At 36.0% G+C, this 12,770-nt stretch overlaps 1 protein-coding gene across 15 annotated transcripts in view; it reads right to left on the bottom strand.

Moving 5' to 3' along the window:
• The window catches only part of FMR1 (fragile X messenger ribonucleoprotein 1), a 39,200-nt gene that overhangs the window by 4,711 nt on the left and 21,719 nt on the right, over positions 1–12,770 (bottom strand). For 3 of the 15 annotated variants that reach the window (XM_031005931.3, XM_031005939.3, XM_031005933.3), the window contains exons 10-16: positions 9,473–9,582; positions 8,485–8,619; positions 7,924–7,986; positions 5,697–5,783; positions 3,041–3,236; positions 1,318–1,500; positions 752–834 (exon numbers count right to left, since the gene is read on the bottom strand). In XM_031005931.3, the coding sequence (XP_030861791.1) occupies positions 752–834; positions 1,318–1,500; positions 3,041–3,236; positions 5,697–5,783; positions 7,924–7,986; positions 8,485–8,619; positions 9,473–9,582 (857 nt within the window). The other 12 variants (XM_031005934.3, XM_055375421.2, XM_031005941.3 and 9 more) reach the window with 6 other exon arrangements.

Genomic DNA, 12,770 nt, shown 5'->3' with positions numbered 1-12,770 from the left:
TGTCTATCATGATTATTAGTTGTAAGACAGACATCTTCTTTTCCTTATTTTCTATTCAAAGAGAATACCCTATCCCTGTTAACTTGGGGGAGCAAAGACACATAAGGTTTACTGAGGTCTCTAAGTACATCCCAGGATGTTCCTTCTCTGGGGGATTGCAGGTCTACCAATGTGGTATTAAAATCATAGTGTGGCTGGGCACAGTGGCTCACGCCTGTAATCCCAGCACATTGGGAGGCCAAGGTGGGCAGATCACCTGAGGTTGGGAGTTCAAGACCAGCCTGACCAACATGGTGAAACCCCGTCTCTACTAAAAATACAAAAATTAGCTGGGCATGGTAGCGGATGCCTGTAATTCCAGCTACTCAGGAGGCTGAGGCAGGAGAATCACTTGAACCCGGGAGGCAGACGTTGCTCTGAGCCGAGATTGCGCCATTGCACTCCAGCCTGGGCAACAAAAGCGAAACTCCCGTCTCAAAAAAATAAAAATAAATAATAAATAATAAAATCATAGTGTGGCTGTCAAGGTCTTCACAAATACTCAGACTGCATATTCTCTAGAGAAATCCTCTTATTTGTATACTTGTCACAAAGAACTAAGATTGACTACAATTGTAATGTTGAAGGTAAAATATTTCACATAAACTGGATTTGTAATCTTTGAACATGTTTTTAATAAAGTAAATAAACTCATAAATCTCAAACTACCATATTCAAACAATTAAGATGAAAAGAGGCAGACAGGTTTTACCTGAAGGGATCCATCTGTTGTTCTTCCTTTAGCCTCTCTTGGATTACGTGGACGATTATCTGTTCGGGAGTGATCGTCGTTTCCTATGAGAATATTTTCAAAAGGTTCAACAGTTACTGATTCTGAAATGCTTACCGGAAGTTCTTTATTCCCATACCCTCTATTTAAACCAACCACAGAATCTGAAATGTAATCAATACCCCAGTGATTCCAGTTACACAATGGCTAATAATCTAGCCTGCTGCTAAGTAACAGAAAATATTTCACAGTTATTATAATTCTGCATCTACAGGTCAATGTGAGTTAATGAAGGGAGGCTGTTTAGACCCACAAAGATGCTGAATTAGTTATCAGCATTTATTCATATATCTATATGAACCATAAGGAAGGCTGCCTAATATTCTTTCTTTCTACACAAGTGGAAGGCTGATCCTTTCCTATGGTGATCAGCACAAAACGGGAGAGATGGGATCTTGATAACAGTTCATTGCATCAATAGGATTTCTCATGGAACTTCCAGACAGCTGTTACAATTCACTTTGATTTCTTAATGAAGATCTCCATACCTTTGAAGCCTCCTCCACGTCCTCTTCCTCCTTGTCCTCTTCCTCCCCCTCCACGCCGCCGTCCGTCTCCTCTGCGCAGGAAGCTCTCCCTCTCTTCCTCTGTTGGAGCTAATGACCAATCACTGAGTTCGTCTCTGTGGTCAGATTCTGTTTCAGAAGCATTTGATGCTTCAGAATTAGTTCCTATCGAGAGTTAAAAGTTATATACCATTGTCTGACTTTAAAAAAAAAAAAGAGGTTAACAGAAGCTTCCAGAGACGTTTCAGGGGTAATCCAAAACTCTTCCCAATTTATAAGCCCACAAAGAGTATTATCACTTTCCATTTCATAAAACAAAATTTTAAACTCAAAATGAAGGGCTTTGCAATATTTGAGGTTAATTTTGGTTATAAACATGTTTCATTCTCATTTTTAAAAAGGTATGTTATTAGCCACCTAAGTTCAAACCTTAATGTGCCATATCATTAAACAGCTGTGTTCCTTTAAACATCTATACTCTCTGGAGGAAAAGATTATCCACGACAAGTTAAGTGTGATACCCTGATAAACAAAACCTCTAAAAAGAGAGCTCCTTTTAGCAAGATTTGGCCCAGGACAGAGGGGAATGCATATATTTTGGTCATTTCTGAGAGGGTGGCAAAGGAGGCCACCATGGCAACTGCTTCAGGGAAGGGTCTCTTGTGGGTCATGGATTGGATCTAGCTGAAGGCAGATACATGCTTGCCTGATGTTTGGTCCACAACCTGCCCTCCCACTCCCATTACAATAATTGATCATTAATAAAGAATTACTATAATAAATTCATTATGCCTGAAGGGGTTAATGACTTAGAGGACAGGAGCGGAGAAAAAGAGCTCCACGGTGAGGCAGAAATTCATGAATAAAAAGAACAGACTGTTGGGAGAGGGGTTAGGGGTTAGGTTCAAGGTTGGCCTTAGGAGTAGGTAACTCTCCCCAACTCCAGAATATCAGCTCTACTACCTCTCTCTTCCTCTGTTGGAGCTAATGACCAATTATAGCTTCACCATTATAGCTTCATTCCTGTGGATCCTGAAGGCTTTTCCATCTTACAGAGTTCCTTTTTGAAATGCAAATATGCGTGAGATGGATTATATCTTATACCATCATTAGCAAGTTACAAAGGAGATACACTGCTGAGCAAGAAAGACAGTAGGCACTGGCAGGTGGGGATCAGGTTCACTGAAAGGTACTGGGAGAGAAGAAAGAAGCACGGACAGAAAAGCTGGGAAGGCAAAGAGAAACTTCGCCTACTTCTTGACTGTGCCTAGGGCTGACTTTGGCCATGTCACTCAAAATCACCTTATGAGCCACAAGAGGCAGAGCCCTGATTTACACAGTCCATCCAGCAAGTATGACCAGCACATACCTGACAAAATAAAAATGAGCCACAGTACACAAATGAAAAAAGTTTTGACTATACAGTTATAAAATCAGGAGAGGCCTTAAGAAAGTCATCAACACACAAGGGCTTTGCAGATTTACCTCCAGTCAGAGCATGAACAGAACTTGCACCGGCCCTGTGAACTCTACGTGTTTATTATCAGGTTTTTACTCTACGTCTCCTGTAACACAATTTAACCCACTGTGAATTGGAAACCATGTAGCGGCAAATTGTTATAATGGGGTTCTAATGAATATTAGAGATTAGCAGCTATAAGTCTAGGAACAGATAAAGTTACTGAGTAAAATGCTTAGTTTGTACCTGAAGTATATCCAGGACCGCGTCTGCCGTGCCCCCTATTTCTGTAAGGTCTACTACCTCGACCCATTCCTTGACCATCATCAGTCACATAGCTTTTTTCCTTATCTGTACGATTTGGTGGTGGTCTAGAACTAGCTCCAATCTGTCGCAACTGCTCATCAATTTGTAATCTCTCCAAACGCAACTGGTCTACTTCCTATTTAAAATATACAAGATAACAGTAAAAATAATTTGACATTTTACTTAATAAAACCTTTCTCCTTTTCATCAGATAAAAATATACTGGAATATTTCAATTTCAGTTCTAAATTTACAGTAAACACTGTTACACAGAATTATCAGGAAATTGAATGATCTTCTTAAAAAGAAAATTACTACAGATAACAGATTATTGATGTCGAGAATTAGAGATATAACAAAAACACTCAGCGTTAAAATTATACTGAATAAAATTTAAAGTTGCCTAATTTGGCACTATTATCCAATTATTCTACTGCTAAGGCACAGATATGCTATTTTGGGGACTTCTTCATGATAGGATATTAAATAAAACATGCTAAAATGTATGAATATAGATAAATGACATTCAAGGTATAACCAGCTAACCTTAAAAATCACACATTGTAAATAATCTTGATTAAAATAGATTTGCCAGTTAATATCTTAATTTACAAAGCATTGAGTTTGGGCCATCTTTTGTTTTAAAAGAACATATACTATGGTTAAGGAACAATGATTTTTTCATCAACTGAAAATGCTGACTATTCCTCATGAGGGGAAAACAAAACTATTTAATAGCTGACCAGACAGCTAGGTCTTACATCATGCCTTGAAAACTTCCTAAAGACTACAACTCTGCTACAACAAGTACGAGAAACAGTATACATTTAGTTGATAGAAATATACACCTGGGGTCCAATGACAGACCCTTACAAAAAGCACTTCCAGTATGTTGGGTTCTGTTAAAACCAGATGAAACCTCATTTCTAACCACTGTCCTTCCAATCCACTCATAAACATCTCATTTACTGGCTACGGGGAATCAGATTCATAACTATAGTAGTAGTAGGCGTCTCAGTGAAGCAGAGGTTATCATAGAGACTGTCTACATGAACAGTCATTGGAGAAGCTCCTGTAAAGCTAAGTTTCTAAAATCTTGGTTGTGGCAGCTTCTGGAAAAGAAAGGTCAGGTAAGGATTTGGTCCATTTCATCTGTGCTCTGCCATCATCAGCAATTTACATAGTTACACCAGAATCTGTTTTACATAGAATGTGAGCAAAGGAGAGACTGCAGCTGAGTGAGTGACTTCCTCCAAAGGTATAGTAATAGCTCATGGAATAGGAATATCTTGCAAAACAGAAGAGTAGTCCAGGTTATCCCACTGGGGCAAAGCAGTCACCTTTTGGTGAGAGATGCCAGGCCCAAACAAGGGAAGTTCTGGTGATGGAAAGAATGGCAACAGGGCAGCTGCTGATAACCAAAGAAGATATTCTTGAGAATAAATCAAAGGATCTAAGAAAGAACATTAGTCAAAAGAACAAGGGATTTGATACAATGCAATCCTAACTCTCCAGGCCTTCATGATGATTTAAGCTAATTACGAAGAAACACACACAAAAGATTACACATAAACATACTTAAAAAAAAATCAAAGAGGTATCCTACCCATGTAAACCTTGCTGGATGAAACCTTCCCACTTTTAATTAACTGGCCACCATAAGAATGAATGGCATGCCCAGTATTACACTTTTTCTTCCTTTCATTCTTATTTACACACAAGCAGAAATCATGTACTTTTTATTTCTTTCAAGAAATCAGCAAAAAAATTCTTAATGCCATAGAGTTGAAATGCTTTTTAAAAACATTTAATACCAGCTACATTATAATTTTGATATGTATGGATACAAATAAAACATTATGAAAATGAAGTAGATCAGTTTCCATTTCATTAAAGTATAGAACATTTTGGCCAAAAGGAATTTCAAGAAGCATCTAGTGTAGGGAAGTGACTTGCCTAAAGTCACACAGCTAGTTCATTTGCTGAAGTCTTATAAGTAAATTGCTGCATTGCCCATCCAGTGCTTGCTCCACTACACCTTGTAGCCTCCTCGTTCCTATCTTCCAGTTTGAAATTTTAAGGAGGCATAACCGCATCACACTAACTAAATTGAACATTTATGAGAAGACACAAATAGTTTGTATTTTGAATAACAGTAAAGAGAAAAATAGGGTAAACATTTAAACAAAGAACTTCATGAAATGCTTAGATTTCCTTGATAAATGACATAAAAGGAACAATAAAGGCAAGAGTTATAGACACAGATTTTTGTCTGGAAAAAACCAAAATGCTAGAAAGGATCAAATGGATTAATAGGCTATGTACAGGATTGCCTAAACTGAGTGTAAGGGTTTAAGAGAAGAATAAAGGGAAGTATAAAATTTTATTGAAAACTGGTATATTGGCACTTAAATTTATAAAGACTTCCATTTTTAAAAAAATTATCAGCCAAACAACGTATTTTCTCTATTACCTTTGACAAGTCATACAGTGTTTTGCACAGGCTAGAATGAGTCCTAACTGCTGAAAGATCTACTATAAAGTTTGTATATTTTAGTACAAAAGGATTAGAAGTTAAAGTTCTTTCTGTTCTCACCTTTAAATAGTTCAGGTGATAATCCAAAAGAACAGTGGCATTAGCGATGCTGTCCTTTGTTCCCACAAAAACAAATGGTACCATACCCTGAAAAAGAAATTGCAACAATGATCCTATAAAAGTAATGATAGATTAATCTGAAAAATGCAAATAACGACTAATTTCCTAGCACAGGATCTGGTGAACAGCAGGTATACAAATGTTTGCTGTAAATATAAATCAATATATGAAAACAAAAGTAGTTGATATACTACTTTACACATCTACTGTGAATACGAATAGATCAATAGCAACCTTTTAAACGTATCAGATTATTATAAAGACTAGTATTCAGTATCAGCAAAATCACAAAATGTATAATTCAAAATTATACAAGCTTTACCATGAGATGTATAAACAAAATGAGTAGTATAAGATGCTCTAATTCATTTATGAAAGGCTTTATCCTGATCAAAATTTTTTCTTTTTTTTTTTTTTTTTTTTTGAGACAGGGTCTTTTTATTCTGTTATCCAGGCTGGAGTGCAGTGGCATGATAATGGCTCGCTGTAGCCTCGACCTCCCCAGGCCCTAGGTGTTCCTCCCACCTCAGCCTCCTGGATAGCTGGAACTACACGTGCATGCCATCATACCCAGCTAATTTTTGTACTTTTTGTAGAGACGGGGTTTCGCCACATTGCCCAGGCTGGTCTCGAATTCCTGGGCTCAGGCGATCTGCCTGCCTTGGCCTCCCAAAGTGTCGGGATTACAGGCATGAGCCATTGCGCCTGGCCGATCAAATTCTTTAAAAAAAAATCAAAATGAAATACCAAGAGTACAAAAGTAAAAAGTAAATCATTTCTGCTAACCAAGTAAATAGAGTACACACAAAATACAAACAAAAACATCAGGATAAAAATGCACTGAATAATCTGTGAGACAAAAAAATAGGTACACTGACAAGCATTAAGTTTTATCAAGCCCATACACATTTCAATAATGTACTCTGAAAATTTTAAAAGGCTGAATCACAAGGAAAGTTTGAACTTCTCTCTATGGACACTACTTAACATAAGAACAGATTTTTAAAACGCATATGCTAAATGTCTGTACTCCTAGCCCATATATATATATATTAAGAGGGGAAAAAAAAAACAACTACTTCTTGTCACAAGTTATAGGGAAACCTAGAAACAATTGTGCAAATTGATAACTGGCAATTCATTTCTGCATGTTGGGTTTTTCTCCAACAAGCTTTATTTGTTACAAAAGCCTTTAACTGTATTATTTCCCAAAATACCATGTGATGGAATGAATGCTACACCCTTCCCACTGGGTTAAATATCACCAAAATAAGCTTTAAAATCCTATGTAACAGATTTAGTCAGATTGACTTTGGAGCAAATTATTTACGAATATCTTTTCTTGCAACATGTCTAAACTGCTGGAGTACCCCAAGGGCCACTCTAATTTAAGCACTTCACGAGTAGACCTGAATAGTAAATTAAAATGAAGAAAGGCAAGAATGGAATGATGGCCTTCAGTACGGACCCCAGAAAAAAAGTTACTCTGTGTTCTGGAATAATGGGCTGCCCGGCAATGAGACATATCCAATCCACTTGCCGTTATAGTCCTCTTTGTAAAATGGCACTTTTGCTTTTAATCCATGAGTCCACAACATTTTTTTCCATAAACAGTTCTCACCGGCTCTCCCTGCCCTCAAAGAACTTACAATGTGGTTGAGGAGATCAACAAATAAACATCTATGTTTAAGTGCTATGCTAGGGGTGAGCACATTGCAAAACAGAAGGGGAAGGCTCTTGAACCAGTCAAGGGGGTGGGGATCTTCGGCAAGTACACAAGGAAAGCTTTGTAAGGAATAAGGTCAAAATGAGGTGACATGTGGAGGAGAAAAAGCATTCCAGGCAGAGTAAACCTGTACGTATGTCTAGAAGCAAAATAAGCAGGAGAATGTTCAGAGAACTCAAAGTACTTCAGTATGGCTTAAGGTTCTCTAGAGTGCAAGGGAGAAGATAATTTAAAGATGATAACTAGACAAGTAATTGGGAAAAGCCTTACAAGCGGCATGAAGGTGTTTAAGCTTTAACTCCAGGGCAATGGATCCACATACCCACAAACACTCCTCCCTCCAGTCCCTAATCCTGAGGATCATTTGTAATCTTTCTTAACAAGGGGAGTAAACATTAAAATATAAACTGAAAGTGTATTTCTCAAGGAATGTTTTCCTACCTGCCAAGCCTTGAGTTCAGGTTTCTGGGATTCCCCTGCTACAACTGATGAAGCCACTAACACCTAAAGCAGTATAAGGAATGCAAGGGATGTCATTAACTATAACAAACGATACACAGAAGCCTGAACGCAGGACTTTCACTGCAGGACTTTTAAACCCATTTCTAAACAGATTAGTTCAAACAGAGAAAATTAGTTTCTAAAATATGGTTCAAGTAGTAACTAATGCAACTAACAGAAGGTGTATTTTGAGCTACGATACCTGCAAAATTTAAAGAGAGAAGGCATGAAAAAAAGAGAGTCCACTGTCAAAAGAAAAATGTGACCACTAAATGCAACCCCATTATTTTGTGTTTATGGCATAAGACTTGTTACTGTGAACAAATTGAAAAGTATGTATCACACTAATTTGTAGTATCTCATAAGCTGGCAATTACATTTGGAAAAAAAATAGAACATAAGTAGCCTATAAGTCTAACCAGAGAAAACATCCAAAATACCAATTGTGACATCTGAGACAAATTACTGGTATTGTAATTCAAAGTGACAAGTAATTCTTACCCTCTGGACTTTTGTACTGTTAGGCTGAGAAAAATGGGTGCTGTTTTCCTTTATATCTAAATGTTTTTTTTCTTCTGGGGCATTAGGTCCAACCCTTGAATTATTGGAAGGAAGGGAATTTGGTGGCATAATTTCCTTGGTAAAAAACAGAAAACACAAAAGAGAAAAAAAGGACCAATTTAAGACTTTATTTAGCTCTATTAGTGTTATCAATCATCATATTTTTAAAAAATGTAAGTTATTATAAAGTTTTGGTTTATAAAATTACCGAATACAAATTGTACGCAGAAAAAAAGATTTAACTTTAGCTAAAAGAATCTTTCAAAAAGAAAGCTAGACAATATGTGAAAATTACGGCTCTTTGATGAGATAGTATCTTAAGAGTACTATTGCACAGAAAGGTGCATCCTCACCTCTCTACCCCATGCAAATACTTTAAAAGCTGCTACAAAAAGCATATATTTATGAAGCTTTATAAAAGGGTTACAGAATTTAAAGGTAAGGAGGATGGGGAAGAGATATTAAGCACAGAAATAAATTTAAAGCACACAGAATAAACACACATACTACACAATCCCCAAACTAAAAAAGTGAAAAGATGAAAGCCAGAAAACCTGTGTTCCAATTTTGCTTTTGTCAGCAACATTAACATTTACAAAGTGCTTTACAAAGCATTTACATATATATTATTTTATTAAATTGCCATTAACACTCGACCCAGTGATGTATGTCTCATATTTAAAAATTTATAACTACCCATTTTAAAGATCAGGAAAAAAGAATTCAATAAAGTGACTAATCCAAACTCACAGCATTAGAGGACAGAGAGGGGCCATTATCTACAATTATAACATTAATTACGGCAGGCATGCCTGATAATCAGAATATTTGCATTCACTTTATGCGTATATTAGAGGTCCTCAACATATCACATAAAAAACTTTTACTTTTATTATACGAGCCACAAAATATTCGCACTGTAACATACCTCTTCTTGTGGAACATTTTTCTCATTTTCAGCCTCAATCCTCACCCTCACAACTCCTGACTTGTCCACAATCTCCTGAATCAGCTTTCCATTTTTTCCTATTACTTTGCCTAAGAAATAAATAAATCAAGTTTGGTTTTAAAAACACATACCTCAAAGCAGTAAGCACAGCCCTACTGTAAACTATTACATTCATATAGATAGATATTTTTATGTGTATGTGTATGTATTGAATTGTAAGATTTCAAAACCAAAGTACAGACTCTTTTCAACAAGATGGTTAATCTGGTTTTCTGTTTAATTAGGACATCATTGTTTAAACTCCTTTGGTCAGGTACCAGAGTTGATTAATACTTGCAAACTGATTGGGTAATTTTGGATTTTTAAGGCAGTTCAAAGATAACCTCTTATTTTTGCACAAAAGGGTACGCTTTAAACTTGCTGGTACTGTGGTATGTATCATTCTTTCTGAAAAGTTCTATAAGAATTAAGAAAAAAGGAGAGAGAATGGGAAATATAGTCACTTATTCAACACTTTCAATTCTTGTCTGTACCTGATTTAAATCTGCTTCTTTGTCCATGGTAAATATTTTCAGAATTCTGTATGGAAGGCACATTTATAAAAGATAATCTAAGTCTGAAAGCGGCTTAAGCAGCTATACATACATCCAAAAGGAATACAAATTCTTCAAGGTCAATGTGTTAACAGAGTATCACTCCTGTGCATTACTTACAAACTTTAGCAATGTATTAAAAAGTGAAGGGATTAGTCACAGAGTAAAAGATTAAGAAAACCCACTTTAAGATAACTCAAAACCACAATGAAAAAGCTTAAAACCAGTTTAAGTATTTTTCAGTAACATCTATTAAAACTTGGGATTTCAAGTACCAGTAAAAAATAGGTACTTGATCATTTCCTTATTTATTTTAAAATCATATACATTACTGGAAAATGACTGCTTTCATTTGCATCATCACACGAGTGGTAAAGCAAGACATTACAAACTTAAGAATTACTAATTCTGGAAATGTACATGTGAACTACATCTGATTCTGAGGGCTCACCCAAGGTACCTAAGTACCCTTACATTGGCCACATCCACCATGTGCTTGCCCTCACTATCTCATCTTCCATTTTTTCCTTTTTGCCTTTAAAGGCAAAGCTCAAGGCAAAGTTGGGGGAAAAGATGGAAGCAAAAATTTGCTTTGAGCCAATGCTAGATAAGAACTCAGTGAAAAGCCTTCTCACAAAAAATTCTTGTGGCTCTTGTAATCAGAGCATAGCTTTGACATTCTTGCTGTGTGTGGCTGCCTCATTCACCCCTAGAAACTCTTTGACTGGTCATAGAACAGATCTGACACCATTAAATCAGGATTCTTGGTCTAGGTCCTTCTGTCAATTACTTCTGTTCTTCTATAACGAAAAGGGGAAAGGTGAGGTGAGAGAAGCTACTTGGAGTCTTCACACAGTTTGATTTTAAACTGCAACACTTACATTTTCATGAATTAATGTTGACTTTAATAAAGATCTAACTGAGTTAACAAAACGAAAAATGAGATTTGGGGATTTTTTATTAAGATAATATCTTAATTATCCTAAGTACTGTGTGTTAACTATAGCTGACTGAATAGTCATACCAATTCATTCTTAGTGAGTGAAGAATCCAATTTTAATGAAAAGATAAATTAGTGCACATACTAAAGAGAGTTTGTGAAAAATAGAGATCACAAATAATGTTGGTTGACTCAAACAAAACGCATGCAAAACTGATTATGACACCTCTCTAAAGATCTGCCTTGCAGAATCTTACACAAAAATGCTTTCTGAAAAGTTCCAACGTTCCCAGTGTTGCAGTGGACCATCTCTAAAACAGAATTATCTCATTTTACTAACTAGAAACAACAAAACAAAAACAAGGCTGATTTACTTTTAGCAGTCTTTCTGGTTATTTCTGAGATCCTCTTCTTTCCAGGTAACCACAGGTAGAATCTACTTTTAATATTTAATAGCAAATAATCCAATTCTACATTACACTTATTTCCAAATCCCAAAGAGCAATTTACTGTGATTCTGTTCTACTGAAATGGAGTTGTTTTGAATAAGGTGAAGAACAGAGTCCCCTACTGTGTCCAGAATTGTCCCCTACTATATCTTCCAATTTAATTATCACATCAACTCTATGAGGTGGATACTATTATCACATTTGATAGGTAAGAAAAATAATTCTCAGGGGGGCTAAGACAGTGACCCACGGTCACATTGACACCAAAGAATAAAGTAGGACTGAAATCCAGATCCAACTCCAATGCCCAAGCACTTTCCCCACTACCATCATGCCATCTTCAAAACCAACTTTAATGAATCTGACACATAATTCTCTACTCATTTGCTATTAAAAAAAAAAACAAAACAACTACCAGCTCTTTTTCCATAAGAATTCCTAAATTTACAATAACCTTTCTAACTACAAAAGGTATGCAATTGCTTGACAAGCTGTAAAGAAGAAAATAAATATTATTCATCACCCGACTGTCTTGAGATTAGCACTTTATCTTGCGCTATGCATACATTCTGTACACATACAATTGGTATGCAAGTTACCTTAGTAACATTACAAACACATTCTCCAGTTGTCTGTAGTATACAGTTGAGCTAACACTTCTGCATTATTTCCCTACTATTTGCACTTTATCTTCAAGCTAATTTTCTTTGGGAGATACATTTATCATTTCTAGTGTTTGTTAATGACAAGGAAGATGTTTATGATTCTATGCTGACAAAAAAGCAGGCTAAATTAGCATTGAAACTACGTAAACAGAATGTATGAGAAGTCCTTGCTTTCTTCTTTAAAGTTCCCAAAGAACATGTATTACTTTATATAAAATGGCCATGATCTCAAGTTTAAAAGATAAAAAACATATAGGCAGTATGTCCCAATTTTATTTACAAATTAAAAACATATGTAGCTTTCTTGATAAAACTGCACCTGGTTTTGATATGTTCTACTAAAGATATCTGCAGCATTTAGGAGTATTGGTGAAGAGCTCCTAAATATTTGCTGATACTCACGATGGTGATGGTCATAAAACACTACTCAAGTCAAAATGAAGAATTACTATTGACTTTGCAGAAAGTCCCAGAGACATTTGAAGTTTCTTCTAGCTTTGGAACTTTTTAGATTTAAGTAACCTATGTTCAGATCCTCAACCCTGAGATAATTAAAATGAATGCTATCATTTTATAGTCCCATAAGAAAGATCAAATACAAATCTATTTCAAATCATAAAGTCCCCAAAT

Source organism: Gorilla gorilla, chromosome X (assembly GCF_029281585.2).
Source record: "Gorilla gorilla gorilla isolate KB3781 chromosome X, NHGRI_mGorGor1-v2.1_pri, whole genome shotgun sequence".
Lineage (NCBI taxonomy): Eukaryota > Metazoa > Chordata > Mammalia > Primates > Hominidae > Gorilla > Gorilla gorilla.
Note: the sequence above shows the minus strand (reverse complement) of the source record. Positions and strands in the feature narration are given on the sequence as shown.